We start from the raw sequence: 19,903 nt of genomic DNA on the forward strand, positions 1-19,903 counted from the left end.
GCGATTTTGCGAGTTCTTTTGTCCGCCCGGCACAACCTAATGTTTGCATGTTGTGCGAAACACATCTTTGTCGCATGAATACGTATACATGCATGAAGTCTCTCGCTCATCTCGCGTCAGGTTCTTCCCGTGGGAACAGCGTGGGAAACGCGCCGTTCTGCGGTTTCTGACACAAAAAGTGATGATCCATTTTTCCGTCTTTTTCGCCAAAAAGCTGATGGCGCACAGATTAGTAGTACTGCCACTGACTCTGACTGTTGCTGTTTTTTTGTCTTTGCTTGTTGTTTCCCCTAAAATCTCGAGGTAAAACACAGACGATCTTCCCACAAGCAGGACCAATATGGAGTGGATGGATCGAGGTTCGCCATGTTGCTAGTAGTGCGAATTTGATGCGCACAGTCTATAGAGCTTGTGGAGTGGCTGGGTTTGCAGAATTTTATGCGCGCTTGCGTCAATAAGAGAATGTTTTCCTTTCCCCTTTCGTTCGGCGCGCTTTACCTAGCCCTCGAAATTGAGGATCGATTTGCCTGTGTATCAGTCTGTGTATAGAAGAGGGCCTCTGTTATTATTATTTATGTTAGGAAGACTTCAAAAACCCGCCAATATATTACACCTACTACTGCGTGCGCTTCTCTTTAACCATCATCATCCCCATCATTATCACAAACCCCCCATAAAAAAGGTGGTGGTTTTCCGCATGAACGTTAAGTTAAGCTGATCTTCTCACTACCCTTCGCCGACGAGCGCTTTAAATGGCGCTTCTTGCCTGTGGCTTCTTTGTAGGTGTTTTGTCCGGAAGGCAATTTTTAAATGCCCACCATGTGTGTTTTAGTGTGCGAATTGAGAAACCTCACCCCGGCGTTACAGGTTTGTGTGTGTGTGTGTGTGTGTGAGATGCTATAGCGGTGGTATTTAATTCCGGTCAAGCACCGGTCACTATTTGGCGCTGGGCGTTAATTATATTCTACTGATGGCCCGCTTTCCACAGACCCGTGCTGTGGAGGTTGTCCGGAACAACCCGTTGATATAGGGCTGGAGCAAGGAGTTGAATCTAACCCCTCTTCAATAGTGGTGCTTCCGTAAAATTGCGTGCAATGGGCACTCTCTTAACTGCAACACATAGTTCGTACGAAGACGAGCAGCAGCAACAGGAGTAGCACCCTGACACCTACAACCTGTGTGGCACGCCACAGATACCATGTGTCCCTCACGATCCATCATCTTACGGATACAGGCTTTTTTATCGTTCACGGTTCGCCGGGTTCGCCGGTTCTTCTTGAACGATCGTTGAAGACGATCACTTCCTTACAACTTCTCGTTTTTCTTTTCTTCTTCTATGCGATCATCCATTCCCCCCCCGAGTGTAGTCAGGTGTGCGTACCACATGTGGTCTCTTTAAACGTATGCCGGTGGGCCACTACACCTATCTAACGCAACCAATTATAAGAAAACCCGTAATTGTTTGACCACAAATTTCTTCCCCAATTACACAACATTATATGATTCTGATACACGAAAAAACACATGGGCGACAGTTTAATCTACCCGAAAAAAAAACCCTCAAAAAGAGGAAGACTTCCTTCAAGACAATTTCCGATCATGCCAGGCTTGAATTTCGCGCACAGACACAGTTCTTCCAATTTAGGGGAGGATAAAACTGGGTGTCAGTGAATAATGTTTCTTCAACGCTCCCGCAAAATTTTCTTCGCTCTCTCGGGCATATGATCGTCGTCATCGCCATCAGCATGATATCTTTCTTCGCCTTAATGGATTGTTTCTGTTTTTGCGTGTGTAGGGGTGTCTGTAACAACCCCTGTTCTCCTCTACCCAGCAAAGCACATCATCCCAAGAAAAGGATGCCAGAAGGTTGAATTATCACGCAATATATTTTCGCATGATCTCGCCCCCCCTCTCAATCAACATCATCTACCTTCCCTCTCCCCCCCCCCCCCCTTCACCACCGTCAAAAGATTTGCAACACACAAATCTTTATTTCAAAAAAGGGAAGTTCAACTTGCTGTTGTGCTGTGCGCGCGGTTGTGTGTGGTTTTTTGATCGATTTTCGATTTTTGGCGATCGCGAGGCAGGAAGCAGTGGAGATAATTTGTTGCTTCCAGTTGCTTGCTGGTGGAACATTTTTGCAACAACGAAAAAATAGCCAAATACACACCCCCACATATATCCCCGTGCTGCCACCACTCGCGTCATCTGTGGGTGCTATTTCCAAATCGAATTCGACTGTTCTTTAAATCCCCACCAACACACACATTAGGCCGGTCTGTCGTCGACATGCGGTTATTTCTATTTTGGCGATTTTTTGGCAATTTTTTCGCGAGTTCTTGCCTCCAACATACGCACACACGCAGACTTATTTCAGACCCTTCTTCTCGTTTGCAAGATATCTTACCCCCCTTTTGCCCTCTTTACCCAGAAGGAAGGAAGGTGTTCGGACTGAAATTTGATTTAAAGAGCACAACCTTAAGAGGCATGAATAGTCAATAAGGGGTGTCTTATCCATTGCGTGGCGATGTTTTTTTTTTTGGTGAAGTGGCATGGTATGTTCTTGCTATGTACAGAGAGCCATGGAGCGGAGGACATGTGGGTACCCAGCTAAAGAGGTTTCACGGAGCAGAAAGAAGAAGAAAAAGTAGAAGCTTGGCATATACATAGACTGATGTCCCCGTGTCTTCAAACCCCACAAATTTGTTCGGGTTGCTACGCATACAATCACGGTTTTGGGCAGAACTTCCAAAGAGAGAGAGAGAGACAGAGAGCGAGAGAGTACTCGAGTGAACGTCATCTTCCGACAAGGAGACATACAGGGTCTTACCCCTCCATTTCGACTACATGCGCAAGAAGCCTATAGGGGTTAGTTTTTCGCGAGATCGCACCCCTTACTGGGGGAGCATTCTACCCCACTGCCTAACCCCCTACACACACACACACACACGCAGTTGTGCGGCATACCAATTTTTTTGAGCGTGAGAGAGGGACGCGAATTCGCGCACAGCGCACACTTACCCTTATCTGATCCGGCGAAACCGCATGGTCGGTGTAGGCACTGAGCACGTCCACCGTTAATGGCTGACATTGGCGAATTTTCGACGCCAGCAGCAGGGCGCAACATCCGAGCAGCTGCAGGTGGTGGCGATGGATCGGCAGGGCGCACAGGAAGCGGTCGAAGAAATTCACGGACAGTGGAAACGTTTGCTCCTCGCACTTTTGCTCTTCGCAAACCTGATGATCGCGATGTTGATGATCGAACGCAGGGCAATTGAAGAAGATCCCGCAACCAAAAAAAAAAAATTGAGTAAAAGAGAACGACAAAAAAGAGAGAGAGAAAGGAGAGCAACAAAAAATTAGCAAGGTTATTAGAAGAGCAAGATGATTGTTGTCGATGATCATGATGATGATGATCATCAACCATCAACATTGAGTGAGAGAGTGAGAGAGATTTTTTTTTTTTTGGTCGGATACGTGGTGGTGCGCGAATATGTGCGAGAACTAGTTGGCCAAAAATTCGCGTTTTTCGCGCGAGCGATTTTCGTTCCTACTACTGCTCCGTTGCCCTCCGCGGCTGGAGGAACAAAAGTCAATGCTCCCAATTCACGCTCCAGGGCTAGCGGGAGGTAGGAAGGTTGGGAGCAGGGCGGAGAGGGGTGTATGAGGTGGCTATTTAAAAAGCCACCGGCACTTGATGGTTTCTTGAGCTGTTTGTTAGGTTTTTTAACGTTCTTTTTCTCTTTGTTTTGCTCGTCTAACCCTCACCAACACTCTAGCGTACCTCTAATGCTCCAATAAGCATAACTAGGGGTAGAGATTGAGAGAAGGGATGAGGGATGAAAAGGGGAAGTAGTGGTGTAGTAAAGTTGTCTTGAAATATGATGTAGTACTGAAGCTTCAAGTCGCACAAGTTCCACAAGAATGATCATGTATGGATGGTAGGGAAAGGGGTAGGCTTCTGGGCAGCCCGTGCACGAGTGTATCTTACCTCCAGCATCCACGTGGTGACGATCTTTCGCATGTTGGGCTTAATGTTTAGCTGCACCGACATAAAGTAGTTAAACGCTGGAATGGTTAGCCGTTCTAGCCCGATCAGATTCTGGATAACGCGATCGTCACTGATCATGTGGCGATCCGGTTCGGCAAACTTGTTATCCACCTCGTCGTACATGATTTCCCCGCAGGACAGTTGATCGATAGCGGGCACGGCCGGATGATTCGTGCCGGAAGAAGCGGTAGGGATGTTCGCGATCAGACCAGCGCCGGGTGCTACTACCGACGTCGTTGTTGTTGCTCCTTGCGGTGCCATATTGTGCCGGCGTACGTTGGTACGTTTTGTGGGTGGGGGGAAGGATGAAGATATCACACACTTCGGAGAGGGATGTGTTTTGTCTAACCTAAAAAAAACGTTGCCGGTGGATTTGTCTTCTTTTTCCACTTCTGCTAGTGGGTAATGCTTCCCGCCAACCCTATCGCGGCCGGTGAGCGAGTAAAACGCACCGAAAAAATTGCGACTTGCTTTTGTTCTAAGCAGCCGGTGCCGGTGGTGTCTTTCGTACTGTTCCGTTCCGTCTGTGTTTGTCTCATCCGTTGCTACTTTTCTTGATTCTTTTCCGGCTTCTTCTACCGACGACGGTGACGAACGGACGCACACGAAGAGTTTCGCGGCTCGCGGACCAGTGCGAAAATTTCTACCCCGTGATGCGCGATACACACACTCTACACGGCCAATGGCTGTCGTGTCTGGTTTTGTCTGATCTGTACTGCAACTTCGCACGAACTAATAAAAACCGTTTTCCGTGTCTGCTGCTGCTATGACTGTTTCGTCAGAAGGACCATGTCCGGGCATGCACAGTTCGAACTGCCCGTGTAAACTACTGCCACACACAACACGGGTAGAGGCAACAATAGTCCTTTTGAAGCTGCTTCCTGTGGTATAACGGTTCGGCAGGACAACCAGCGAGACAATATCCTTTGTACACACAAATACACAAACACACACACACAGGACACACTCACTCCACACCGGATGAACGTTCCAAAGTCCAACAAAAGGTCCTAGGAGAAGAGAAACAAAAATTTTAGCTTTTTCAGACCCACCAATACTACAATCTGTACCATGTCGTTCTAATTCTAATGGATGTTGCGTGCGCGAGTGTGCGTCGACGGGCATGATTTTATGATGTATGAGGAATGTCATCACACAATAATACTATTCCCCAAAAAAGTCCCGTTATACGTGTCTCGATAACTATTGGGGCGCCTTCGCTTTTTCGCTGTCATGTACAAGCGTCATATGTGTGTTGGATGAGCCGGCTGATCACCGTCGCGGTGATGATGATGTTATGTATTTATGAGCCGGTCGCGCACACCACATTATCGGTATCGCGCACCACCCCACGACGACACGACACACCACGAAACGTTTTGCGCGACGATGAAAATACAATGTAATATTATGCACGTCCCGAGCGCCGTGACCAACGCACACAGCAGCGCACAAGTATACACACTAAAGGTCGACACACTCGATAAATATTAACCACGGGGAGAGTCGAAGGGTATCGCCGCCCTGACCGCGGGGCTGCGCTCTTTATGTCAGTGTGTGGGGATTGTTTTTCTTTGCGGATTTTGTTGTTGCTGCTGTTCGCTATGTTCCTTCACTTTTCTTGCACCTCTTTTGCCGAATATTTCTTGTCCTCGACGCCCCCTCCCACCCGACGTTTCTTCACACGCGCACGCTTACTGTGCACTACACACTAAAATACACACGAACACTATCGAAACGGAAGTCGAGGCCAATCGCGCGACACTTGATAGCCGCGCGCCGGTTTCGCTGTGTACGCACACGCAAGTCTCAATATACTCGGCTGCTCACTGCTCAACCACCGCACGAAGAATAAAAACACTATGTATCGGTATGCAAAAATGTGAGGTGGTGTAAAAGCCGCGTGTTAGAACCGCGAGCGAGAGGGAGCGCATGATTTAACTGTCAAGTTTAAAAACCCACGGCCTACTGCTGCACACACAGACGCCCTCCCACCCGTTCCACACTCCTTGTAATTTTCTTCAACCGGACCAGCCGCGAGACGTCAACAAACGTGGCTCCGTCACCGCTCCTCGCTCCGTATGTGTTTGTGTCCGTATGCGCGACCGCTCGCAGATTGATAAGAAGAAGAGTTCTTTCCCGTCTTCTGCTTAGATTCCAGCACTTACACCTTCTGCCTCTTACAAGCTCACATAGAGTGTATCACTTGGCAAACGCATTACAACTTCCCACTTGCATATACGACGTCCCACGAACCACTACTCCTCCCCCCACGGTGGGTGTCACACGTTGCACATACACACACACACACACCCACGGCATGCACTTTTCGGTCAGGGCTGTTGGGCTACAAAGTTTCCTCTTCACGGCACCCGGATCGTGGGGGAGGGAGGGCCTCTTCTTCCTTTCCCGAGGGGTGGGGTGATTTTTCCACCCCTTCGTAATGCGCAAAAAGATTGTGATTTACACTGTGAACACGAGGTAAACACACCGCTGAAAACCTATTCCTGTCACAAAACACGCGGTCGCAATAACCACTGACATATTTCTATCACGCACCAAGCACTTACTAACCTTGTATTAATTTTGTTTTACGTCTTTTTCTTTTTGTTGGTACTTAAAACTTCACTATTCACTTCTTTTTGCACTGAAAATTCACACTTCCGCAATGGAAATTAATGGCCGGTGGCTCGGATGGGTAATGTTATCGTTTTTCTGCAATCCATCCAGTTGCACCCCACTAGGCGGATGGTGGCACGCACGCACACACTAGAGCGTTTTGCTTCTGCTACAACACTGGTGACACGAAGACACTGGGTTAGGCTCGCTGCGCGTGTGAACCGTCCGGTCTGATTGTTTTCACGGTTTTGATCACTGCTTACATCGGTAAGCAGCTTCGAAGTCTACATCCATGCTCCCGGTACGAACGGTACGACTGGCTGTGCATATGTGTGTGTGCGCGAATTGCGGAGAGCGAGAGAAAGATTGAGAGTAGTTTTGGGAGAGAGCGCAACCGTCGCGCGCGCCGCTTAGTTACATACAGTGACAGACGGAAAAGATGTTCGTTTTCGTTTCTTGTGCATTATAAAGTTTTGGATTTAATTATGGGCAAAGAAGGATTAAGAGCGCTATAATCTAAATTTTACGAACAGATCGCGGTGATTGGTACAGTTTTGGAATTGGAAACCAACGTATCTCAGTATCAAAAATATTTATGATACTGCACAACACATAGGAAAGTGTAAATCGTTGATGTTCCATGAATGATCTTTAAGCAAACGTTGTCATCTCCCAAGGCTCTTATTTTCTTTTTTCATCGAAGTTACCTGTCAGGACAGGACAATCCAGCCAATCTTATACCAAATAAAATTTGCTATGAAAGCAACACAATTGCTGTGAGAAATAATAAAAAGATACGCATCTATTGCGGCACGCACTGTACGATTAGGAAGGAGACCAATCTTTTGCCACAGGGATGCTCAATTCTTTGCCGCCATATGAAAGAAATAAATTTTAGCAATTTTTTTTTTTTTCGTTACTTGTCGTCCATTAGTTAAGTAATCGTAATCATTTTGCTGAAACTTTTTGACGCTAAAAAAATATTACTTTCTTTACACGCGCACGTCTTTGTGGAGTTTGTTTTTTACGTCCCGGCTGCCGAACGGACCCGTTAGAATCCCGCAACCACGACAATTCAGGAAACTTCTTCACTGAACACTGAAATCATTCCCCTTTCCAGCTGTGAGCGCATATCGCGCATGCAAAGAAACGAACAAGCAAACGAAGCAGACCCGGCCTGAACCGAAACCACATTATATTTTGCGACGATGTAGAAGAATGCCTTTTCTTTCCGAACTTCCCTCCCCACCCCCCCGTCCCTCATCCTGTCGACCAACTTCCCTCCTCCCCCAACGACTCGTGTTTGAGCGGATGTCGCGATGTCCGTGTGTGAGTGCGTGCGATGGACTTTTTCGTCTACTACTTCTTCTTCTTGAAGGCGCTGCGGACGGTACCGTGGCATGCAAGAAAAGGTCTGCGGGACTGGAACGATTTGTAAACAAAGCGACCACCCCGACCGGCATAAGGATTGTTATGTGTGCGGCAATACAATATCACCCGCCTGTGAGTCTCTCTCCCACCGCCCCATCCGCCAATTCATGACACCCGAGCAGCCAGGCCGGCCATCAGTCCAACTGGCCCGACATCCTTCATCATGCGCTCAAGTCCCACTAATAGGACGATAGATGGACGAATCACCTCGAATGAAGAGAATGGAGGAGAGGAAGACGGGAGGCGGAGGGGGGGGGGGATTTCTGTCGGACCACTCGTAAGATATGTTAATTTTTTGCTCGGCCATTCATAAATTTGGAAATCGTTTCCCACATAGCAATAAGGGTTGACCGCGAACCCCCCACCATTACGCCCCACCACCAATGCCAGCAGCATAACTTGTTTCATTTAGAGTGCAAAAAAAGATGACCATCTGAGGATCAAGATACGCACAAACGATGGACAAAACAAAAAAAAAATTATAATCAACTCAGCGGCTAAGAACTATCTTTACCAATCGGGTTGGAAGCAATCAAGTGGACCAATATCGAATTTAAGGCACAAGTAAACGCACCAATCGACAGGCAAGGCAAACAAAAAAAAAGGCGTTCGCGAGGCACATGAAGCCCTTTTGCGTAAGCTTCCATGTGCTTATTAGAGAGTTATCGAACAACAGCGCAGAGTCCGATTACAAATTTGCCGTACTTCCTTCCTTCGAACGCGTGGAGTACTTTGAAGGGCACGGCTAAATATACCTGAGCCATAACACAATGTTTTGCCCCGCTGAGTACGCGAGAGCATCATACCAAACATCAGCAAACCACTGGCGGCCACCCTTGCTGTCGGGATTTTAGTAGATGGAAGCACTGGAATTCTCTTTATCTCCGGCTTTATCAGGGAAAGCCTCCCTAGAGTGAGAGTGCCGTTGCAATCGACGGTGCCCGGTGTCAAGTGTCCGCTTCCTTACAATGTGTGAAGCTCTCTAGCTCTTAGCGCTATCAAGCGCTCGTCGCCGCCGCGGCCGCCGTTGCCACCGCGGATTGATTTGTATTAGAAAAGGGAAGCACAGAGCAGCAAGAAAAAGATCACGAAAATAAAACACAACTCATACACTTAAGGTTGGGGCTGGAGAGTTGGGCGGCTGTCGGGAGGCTGCCGAAGAAGGTGACAGAAGGCAGGGCAGTAAAGACGCGTACGCTAAATCCGCGACTCCGTGCTGTCCATCTCAAAGAGCAAGTTCCCTCTTCCCCGCCGCTCGCTTCCCTCTCTCTATCTCTCTCCCTGCCCCTTCGCATTCCTTCCGAGTTCAGTGAAACACATCCTCCAAGGTCAAACGTTTGTAGACCTGAACGCGCGCCGAGAGCCAGGCAAACCGTTTGTCAATTTCGAGAGCCTGGGACGGATACAGCCGATTTTATGGTCATCTTTATCGCCCGGTGTGAAAGACACCTACCGGAAAGGTAAGGCAGGCTACGGGGGAGCGTAGACAATTTTTACGTCACACTCTGAATTAGTTTACACACTTTCCAGGAATAGATGCGACCTCACAACGGGCTCGCTTTGGTAGGATGGAATGTCCTGGATTCTGGACGTGATGATCCTTTCTCGCTTTTGAAAGGCGAAAACCTGTGGTGCGTTCCTAACACCCCGAGCGCATCCATAAACCAACGATATTGACTTTGTATTGCGGGTTATATTGGGAGGGGCAGGGTAGGACATGGAACACAGGAATCGGCAACATATTGCCGGCAGATTGCCTCTCTGGACGGAGTTTTGTCATTGAGTGGGCATGCATGCAGCGTTTTCCGTAAATTTGGTAAATGCTGATCCCTTGAACGCCATTGTAAACTTGAGCCGCGTTACCCGGGAAGAAGATCTTTGCATTCTAGACCTGCAATGACACCCACAGGCAATAGGAATTAGAAAGCAAAAAAACAACAAAGCACTTAAGCCGAAACAGTTTACCATTTTCTAGCCGTATCGCACCATTTCTCGCCTCCTCATCGGTGGCGTTTTCACGTATCAGCATGGGACACTTTCCCAAACCGAGACCCACAAAACGGGATAATGGTTACCACTAGGGATGGGTGTATCCTCAACGCTCGTCAAACGCCAGAGGTAGCGAGAAAAGGTTTGATTGTAAAATCTCAAGTACCGATCGGCAGGCAGACAACAGATTAGAGACATCCACAACTCCGGGATATCCGTGTCGCTTTCGTGATGATCGAATGGAAACGCCCGGCACCGGATGGAGTCATTCGCCCTGCCAGCGAGTGACAATTCCATTCAAGCAGTGTAAAATATTGGTCACTTAAAGTTACGCTTCAGTAGGGTAACGAGCGTGCGTGTGTGGTTTTCCATCGTTGAAACAAAAGACATTCTCACATCAGACGAACAGCTCTCTGAACGGGAGCATCTGGCTTAGTGTTGTGACGCTCAGCAAAACAATGGCGGTGAACCGGTTCCGTTGTGATAGGGGAGGCAACCATCAGCTACAACACGGCCCATTATGGCATTATGTTTATCAGCCGTAAAAAATACTTTTGATTGCGAGACACAAAAAACAAACCAACCAACGAGCAGGCAAAGATCAACCACCCCATCAACCACCATCGTCATCATCCTTCGGTGGAGGAATTTTTCGGAAGAACTTGTCCGTGAAGCATCAACAGACGCTCGGGCAGGCCGCAACCAGATGGACGAAATGACGAAGGATGACGGCGTCCCGGGAGTGATGAATGAATGTCGAGATGGATGACGCACTAACAGTGGCCTCCCATGCTTTCTGCCGATTTAGTTTCGAAGCATAAAAACATTCACCGAAGATGTCAACAAATTAGCAGAACAGGCTTCCCTTCTATTTCGTTTACGGAAGACCGTGTCCCTACGAGCTGGAAGGAAGTGTGACCTCTTCCATATCTTGAGCTTGTAGGCGTAATTTGTTATGAGTCAGTGGCTTTGGTAACCTGCGTACGCCATGTGTGTGGTTGTTGGAACGTCTTGAACGGTCTGGAAGATGTGCCGGATGTGGATGCAGTTCCTTGCACAGTTGCGGTGAAACGAATTGTACGTATACGGAGCTATGCGATGGATGGTTTCGTCAGCTAGGGGGCCAGTTGCTAGAGGCCGAGAGGTCACTATTGTTGGAAGCGTGCCAGGAAGGAGGTAAGGTTGTGTTTCTTAAAGTCACGCCGAAAAGGGGTTGTTACTTGTTTTGGAACGGTTCGGTTTTTTTTTTTTGCGAGAACTGCTAAAGGGGTTGATCTCCACCTGGATCGAGGTCCTGGAGCGGGTGGGGTTGTTCTAGTACTGGGAGCTAGAGGAGAACGTACGAACAATAACGCCTAAAGCATCTTGTTCTTCCCTTTTCCTGGCGAGCAAGGATCCGGACGGGTTTGGCCTCGGGAACTGGCAGGGATACGCGACGTTTCGGTGCACACAAAACAACACAATAGCTGCAGGAGTTTGAAAACGGAAGGGCGGCACCGAAAGGACGTTCTAGGAGGGGATAAGGGGGAGAGAGAGAAAAAGAGAGAGAGAGAGAGAGAGAGAGAGAGCGGCCAAGAAACACCTGGACTGTCGGTGCAGTAGGATTTTTTTGTCAGTTTTCTTCGAGACGGAGCAAGAAAAGGTAGGAAGCAATAAACGGGGACCCTCGACTATAGCTACCAAGCTGTCGCGTCTAACGATCTTGCTTTAGTGCGACGATATACCTATACCACCTATGTACATGCTGTTGCTTCCATGCTGCTTGGCGTTGCCGTTACGTTCCACAGGACGCCTTAACTCCTAACCGAGAGCCGTTTGAATGGCGTTCCATCACACACCGCTTTGGCACGGGCCACGGGGAATGGGTGGAAATGGGAACTCAGACGCCGGCATAAGGATGAAGAGTGCCGTAAGGTTCGGTGGATGGTAGCACGAAACAAAAACCAAGCAGACGCCTTAGTTACGCAGAACATTTAGCCAACAAGCGAAAGGGACGGCTTCCGAGCAGCAATTTTAGCATCCTTCAATCGATTTCGCTACTTCTGGGGGACCTGCTCCCAACGGGGCAAAAGGGCTTGCAGGCGTCGATCGAGCGTCACGAAAAAAAAGAACGAACCAAAACCTGAAATCTCTGCACACCTCACCTGTGGTCGGTGTGAACGATTTAGGCCGTCGTTGGTTTGGAGCCTGTCGTCATGGCTGACTTTGGTTTAATCGTTTCGCTAAAAGACGCTGGCGCTGATCGGCGCTACATCCGCCATTGCCGAAAGGATGATGAGGTTCTTTTTTTGTGTGTTGCGTTTTCCTTACGCGCCTTTATCCCTCCGCACGCATCGCATTTATCGATCGCCGGATCGCACGATCGGCGATCCTCGGCAGCAAACGCTACTAACTAACGACCTTAATGGGCTCGGCCTCGGTGATGGCACCGCGGCCGACGATCGACGGAACCGTTCTAACAACTTAATTGTTCGCCGCCTCTATCGATCGATTGACCGGGTCTGATCTAATAGTGGGTGAAGTGGACGGACGGCATGGAATGTTCGATTGTAAGTATGAGATTATTATGTGTCTTTTTTTGTGTCTTCCGTAACCTTCCCATTCAGCTTCTTTATTGTTGTTGTTCTATTTTGCAGCCTTTCAGTACAAGGTGTACTTGAAGTGAATGACTGTACGGCTTACATTTTGGGGGTACGGACTATAACATCCTTGTGGCGTGTTTTGTGTTCTTCACGCGTAATGGTCGAAACCCCGCGATGGAACGCCGTACTGTAGGGCGAAATTGTTTGAAGAAATTATTTACCTGCTAATTCCCAAATTCATCCTTTTGCCGGACACCCTTGTGCCATCTTCACGATAACTTCAGTAAGCACCGGTAACCTCTCGTTGTAACTGCGTTGGAATTCCACCAGTCTTGTTTAACCGTCTCACGAACGGTGGGATGCTAAACGATGTGTTGTTTGAACGGTTGGCGGAAAAACAAACGTTACCTTCCGTGAAGGCGGACGGATGTGCTCTAGACACTAGAGAGATGCTGTGCGTTGTTCTCACCCGCTTGTGCGATGCTTGAGGACCTTTCCCATTTCTCACTCGTGGCGGCTTCCCCGAACCTCTGATTAAGCTCTTAGAAGGGGATTTTAATGATGGAAGAAATAAATCAACCCTGGTTTGCTGACTGCCGACACGTTACGGCAGGACAACAGCGCTACGATCGAACGAGTCCTGCTAACCTGCTCACTCACCGTTCCTGGAAGATCGTCAGGAAACCTTCGAATCTCCACCGGCATTATCCTTGATGTGAGAAGATGAGTTGTCGAGATGTGCATTAATATTTCGTTTCGTTTTAAATCTTAAAAGGACTCGAAATCGACAACAAAAAGTGTCCGTCCATTCGTTGTTCCCTTTGTCCCCTCGTCATCGTCCCCCGAAGATCCTTTCAATGGAGCTATAAAAGCTTATCTAGTGTTGAGATATGGGCCAAGACAAACAGATCGAACCAGGATTGCGTTGGAATGCGTGCAATAACGTGTCTCTTTCTTATAGCCCATTGAAGATCCTTTCCCTGGGATATCCTTTCGAAGTTCTCAGCCAGGCTGAAGTGTCGGGTACAAGGAGAATACCCAAGGGCCCACCCCAGCGATAGGCGAAGGTGTCAATTTAAAATCGTGATACTCGCTTTCCGTCCGCTGATTAAAGGACTTTGGCGGTGTTTGAAATTGAAATTTAGGGGGGATGTGCTGAGACTGAAAGGAAACTCCGTGTTTAGTGAATAAATAAACAGTCTGGCCAGGCAAAAGCCGTAACGCGAGGCATGGCTGAGAGAAAAAATAACAATCTTCACATTAGGGACATCCGTGCAGAAGGAGTAGGACCGACCGCATTCGTGCGTTCTTGCCCCGTTGCAAACGAGAAGCTTGTTTGGGACGCGCGGTCTGTTTGCTCATCCCTACCGGGGGTGCAATTCTCCATACCGGTTAGTTGGAAATAATTTGAAGAAACAGACACGGAAACCGTCCGAAAACGAGCCCAAAATCAGGTTCCCGTAGCAAAGTGGATTGCCCACGGAAATGTACCGAAAATTATTTGCTTTTCTAATCGCGTACGTACCAACGCGCTTGGGATGTGATTCCTTGAGACATTCTGGTGGTCCGGCCCTTGTTTTGGGTTGTGGTTTGTGGATGGATGTCCCTTGCGAGCTATGCACGGTTTATTTGCTCGTTGATTTGAAGAAGCGCGCCGGTACGGTGCTTTTGTCGTTGTGGGTCCATTTTTTGCTCACGTTCGGGCGATCAGGATCAGGATTTCTTCAAGACTTCAAGAGTTTGGCTCACTAAATCAAAGCGATCAGGTTGTAGATGTGTCTGTAGAGAGGGTCGGAGCATTCAAGGGAGCATCATTACCGCATTTTTCCTTGCTCGTTCCATTCCTATCTGAATCTGGTGGTGAGATCCAATTCCGAATTGTCTTTCCTTTCGTGAAAACTACCGTCTAATGGATGTCGGGCGCACAGCACCAGTACCCAGCAGTGATCACTGCTAGAGCTGCTGTCCGAACTGTTTAGTGCCGGCATGCTGGTCATTTGCGTGTTTTTTTTATTTAGCCTCAACTTGGTGTTGTTTGGCCGAAAATCGATCCGTCAGAGAGTTTTGGTTTCCTGTGTGTGTTTTTTTTTTTTGTACGTGTCTGTTTGCTGCCGTATACGTGCTAGGATCGTTAAGGTTCCGGCAAGCGGTAAAAGAAAAATCGAACCACAAAACCCAAAACCCAACCATATAATGTTTGCCGATGTTCTGCCCTGTTCGAAAGGCGGTCGCACTTGGTGCAGCGCAGGTATCCGGGGCACCGAACGGGTGGACTTAAATTTGCTTAATCGATGCCATTCGCTGAGCGAAAAAGGAAGGCATCCGAGCGTCTCAAGACGAAGGTGTACAATGAAGGACCCAAGAAGCCTTCACAGCCTTTCTGCATGTGATCTTGTGCGGTGCAGTGATTTGGCGATCTTCAACCTGTCAACGAGCAGGGTGAAGGAATGGGACAGAAACGCACTACTGTATGTGTGTGGTTCTGTAATGTTTCCTTCACCCGTTGGCCATTGTGTGGTTGGGTTCTTTCGCTAACCCTTCGACTGGCGAGAGAACTGGTTTCGCCGGTAGAGGGTGTCAAAGGCTGCTCGAGTGGTCTCGGCGTGGTCAGGTTGCGCTGGACAGGAAGGAATGTACCTCTAATCACCCACGATGTAGTCGGTGGCAAAGAAAACAAAGTGGCTAATGGCGTTCTGTCACTCCTTTTTTTCACCGTGGGGGCTTTTTTTGTAGTCGATGTTGTACTGCAAAACTTTTGACAAAGGCCAACGGTTTCAGGTTGCATCGGTTGCAAATGATGAAATTATTTGTCAGGTAGCCGAAGTTGCAGCGCTGGATGAAGGCGTACTCTAATGTCCTAGACTTTCACCGTTTCCTAGAAAAAGGAATTAAGAGTAATCTCCAAGAGATGGTTGAAAGTGGCCAAATTCTTGGAGAAAATGTAAATTACTTCATGATGTCCAATCTGTAAGGAACCGTAATAAGAGAATTACTTGACGATCGCTCGCGATCGAGGATCTCTCCAATGGTGCAGAATTGGCATTGAAGGGTTTAACACCCGAAGCTGCATACAATGTATTCCAGCAAAGATCAATATTTGTACAGATTTTATGTCATTCTACGTTTTTTGAGCAGATAACATCTGCGCATTGCTTTATGAAGCCGAGAGCAATCGACATCGTGTCGTGTCGTTCTCGTTTTCTTCTGCTTGCACACCTCATTAGCACACCGGTTTATCAAAACTATGTCTTATCGCTTCGGTATCTCTGCGATGCTCCGGTGCAGCTTGCAAATTTGCACGCAGAAACACCTTTTCGTTTTAATTATTAAAATGACTTCTTTTCTCTCGCACGCTTCTCTCTACCTACCACAATACAGTGTACAATTTGCTTACATCTTCTTGAAACACAATGTTTTACCCTGAGGGAGGTTTTGTTCGTTGTTGGTAAATATTAAACTGGAAGAAAGAAGGCATGATCGCTTTGCTTCGCTTCGTGCCGAATCGATTGGCCTTCATTGGCTTTGTGGGACGTTTTTTGTGCTCAGCAGAAGCCACCATCAGGCGAGCCCTGCCAGCCAGACCAGCCTGGATGACAGCTGCCAGCGTGAAGGAGTAGCTGGTACGCAAGGAGCAAACGCAAGTGTAAACAAATAAAATCCCATGCACATGCGCAGGCAGTAGAGTAGTGAGACGATGAAAAATAAAAATTGGGAAGAAAACTCCATAATCCGGTTACCATCACGTCGTCGACCGTCGTCAGCTTTGTCTGTTTGCGTGTTTAATTTAGTGTTTTTTTTTTCTTGCAGTTTGCAGCTACATCCTTGCCCGGCCCAGATGAGGCATGCCCGTCGATGTTGCGTCCAAGACGCGAATCTTGAGCGCAAATGGGAACAGAGTAAGACGAATGGTTTAAGACAAGAAACGCTACTCTAGGAGACAGACAAAAGAAAAGGCACGTGCTGAATGGGAACACCTGAGAAAGCTGCGGGACTGCTGCTGCTGCTCATATGGACATTGTAGCAAATTGCCTTGTAGGCGAACCAACGCATCGTACCACGCGTGCAGCTGCTTAAGGATCATAAGAAAGTACCCAGCAGTCTTCAGCAGTCCTTTTCTTATGGGGGGTATTAGAGTTGTTTTTTTGCAATGGTCCTAGTCCATCACAGAGATTCACGTCTTTTTGTAATCAGAGTCCTTAGAATCGCACGCAGAGTTGCGTATGGCGTACGCTCATCAAAAAAGGATCCTCAGCCTAAAAGGTTCTGTATCTTGTGGTTCATTTTCTGGAGCTAGCCTTATGGAATAGGTAAGCACACAGTTGCACCGTCAAGGGACAAGGAGGGACGGAACTTCATTCATCCGAATCCATCACCTCAATGCATTTCTAATGAGAGCACGCACAAACGCGTCCTTAAAGTACTTTCTCGTCTTCCACCAAACGTAATCCTACAGTATTTAACCGTCCATGCTCTCTAATGGCCCGGTGTCTCATACTTGGAAGAAGATTAGAAAAAAAAACTAGATCAATCTCAGCTCGTTCCAAAAACATCCGGAAGGACAGAATTCAGGATGACTCGAAGAAGTTGAATCCTACGAATGGTACAAACGCAAAGATCTTGTGCAAAGCCATACACCTGGTCCCAAGATTTACCACGAGGAAAGGGATCGCTTGATAATGTTTTTATTTGCTCTGCGATATCTCGGGGTGTAACGCTTTTCCTTCGGGACACGGCGTTTGTCTTGTCGGGACGTCCGTTCCTGCAAGCCCGTTGACGTTGAGCGGTTAGATGATGGATAATGGACGGAGAGCCTGACCGTGCCTTACCGAAGGGCTTCGTTGGAAGAAATTTATGAACCGTATTTTCTCTGTGCACGATTTGACCCGCTTTCGCACGGAGGCAAAAAAGGGTCCCTGGCGATGGCAGTTAGGGTATCAGGAGCAGTTAAGTAGCGGACAAAAACTTCTATCATCTTGATCGAACAGGGACGAAAGTTGCTTTCTTCCAACTTCCTTCCGGAACGGACAGGAAAAAACCAGTGATTTCTGTGGGACCTATCCAAAAATCGAAAGTGAAAGGACAAAACCAGTGATCCTTTTGCGGGAAGAAAGGGAGGATCGAATCGATGGCACCGAAAAACGGAGACTTCCTGATGCAATTTACTGCGATTTACGGGCCCCGTTTATGATTATTATTATTTTTAGCTTAGTCCTGGCCACCAGCTGCGTTTTTTTCGGGATGGTAGAGCAAAAATGCACCACGTGGTCATGATACGTACGCATTTTGATAGGCATCGTAAAAGTTTTATGTCAGGACTTATTCTGCTTTTTTGATTCTGTTTAAATTGCTCGGCCTCTGGAAGGCCTCTCTAACGCTTGCTGTTTCATGAAGAGAGTTGCAGGATTTTTATGTGTTTTACTTGCTTTGTCATTGGCTTCCTTGGGGGTTGGATGTTTTTTATAAGTCCTGCTCAAGATCACTCGTTAGGAGTATTATTTAAGAATGACGCATTTTTTTTACCGTTCTCAAGTCATAAGGTTTGATTTCCAGGGACTTTTACTGAGGATATTTGATCGAAGAAACCTGAGGACCGTACCGTTAAGGTTAGCTGTTTTTCGCTTCTTCTAAATCTCCATGTGGCTCTCCCTATCCGGGCCAATCAGTCACGCTGGTGGACGTATCCCCCTTAATTAAAAGCGAAGTCATAGAATGTAATTTCTAGCCTATTGTCAGGATCTTAGCAATTTGCCTGTAAGATCACTGTATGTTTGTATTTTCTATTCCCTCAAACCTACCGTTTTTATTGTGCTACGAGTGCTTGAGCTCGTAAAGTAGGAAAATGAAATCGATTAGCTGGGAAAAAATTCAAGATGCTTTGAATTGCTAGGCATTTATAGGGATTTGTTTGTAGATCTCAATCACAAGTAGGGCATATATCTAATTTAGATTTATTTCTTTGAATAACGTGTAAAAATCATGTGAATCTTAGCATTCCCGTTGGAGATGTCTAGAATTTCGTTAGCGCCTTCAACCTAACGTCCCTGCTCATTGTGCCGTAATTTGAGCTTGGATAAAGCCTTTAAATGAAAAGACCACCAAGCAAGTGATGCGCTACAGGCTGGTTGTGGTTTTATGAATGAAAAATTGGGCAAAAATGTGAACATTAGATAGCACCATGAAACAGAGGTCCACAGTGTCCCTTTAAACCGTATCTCATCTTGATACCTTGTCCAACATGATACCTTTTGTTTTTGAGAATCACTTCTTCGTACGCTTTCTTTTTTTGCTTCAAATTGTTTCAAATTTAGCTTCAGAAAAGGATCACACCCAAGGAGAAAAAGTGACAGAGAGATAATCAAAGCTACCAGTATCTAATTGCAATTTCCCTTTGCTCACGTCGTCTGGGCTAAAAGGGCTTTAGGACGTGTGTGAACTTGCCTTCAAAAGGCAAGGGAAGCCCTTCGAACGACTGCACTCGGGTGCGTTAGAATTGCACTTGAAAATATCATCAACCAAGGAAACTGGATCCTCTGCCGGCTTGACCTGCACCAGCACCTACACACACACACACACACACACACACACACCCAAGTTTCTCACAGGACTTCGTCCAGGAACCGGGTGTGTCCGATCAATGGCGAGCTGGAAAAGCGCTTCCAACAGAAACCGGATACTTTCCCAGCGTTCGGTCGCATCTTTTTGCTCATCTCCTTACTGCCAGCGTGAGGATCAGTGAGGATCCTTCGGGACTCACTCATTAACCCGAGCTGTCTGTGACTCGGGGAAGCCTGTGCAGCTTCCTGAACTGTCAGCAAGCATCAATATTTTGAGGAGATATTAATTTTGTGAAGACTTAAGCCACCGGCGAAGTGATCGTTGATTGATACCCAAATTGGATTGCTAGATGATCATCCAAATATCCTTGTTCACACCTTGCTCACACCGTTGTGTGTGAAAACTCCTTTGAGTGTTTGTAGCCCAATTTTTTTTGAAGGTACAGCCATCAGTGTCATTGATCCTTGGGATGCGCGAGCTGACAGTTGGCCAACGGAGGATCTTCGGGCGAAGAAATGAGCCAGCAGCCAAACAGCGAAGAACAAGAAAAACCACAAAAAACACAAACAACTATCATTATTTGCACACAGACAGGAAGAAGTGCCTCTTCGCTATACGGAAGAGGATGCTCCCGTGGAACCTCGAAGCACGCAACGTCGCGGTTTTGTGCAACGGA

The 19,903-nt window shown here is 47.4% G+C and overlaps 1 protein-coding gene across 1 annotated transcript in view; it reads right to left on the reverse strand.

Annotated features, from left to right (window-relative positions):
- Nucleotides 1–4,312, reverse strand: part of LOC126568314 (G1/S-specific cyclin-D3) — a 29,700-nt gene extending 25,388 nt beyond the window's left edge. The window contains exons 1-2 of the mRNA XM_050224773.1: nt 3,992–4,312; nt 3,022–3,237 (exon numbers count right to left, since the gene is read on the reverse strand). Of these exons, the coding sequence (XP_050080730.1) occupies nt 3,022–3,237; nt 3,992–4,312 (537 nt within the window). The remainder of the gene's footprint in view (nt 1–3,021; nt 3,238–3,991) is intronic.
- Nucleotides 4,313–19,903: the final 15,591 nt, after the last annotated feature.

This window comes from Anopheles maculipalpis, chromosome 2RL, assembly GCF_943734695.1.
Source record: "Anopheles maculipalpis chromosome 2RL, idAnoMacuDA_375_x, whole genome shotgun sequence".
NCBI lineage: Eukaryota > Metazoa > Arthropoda > Insecta > Diptera > Culicidae > Anopheles > Anopheles maculipalpis.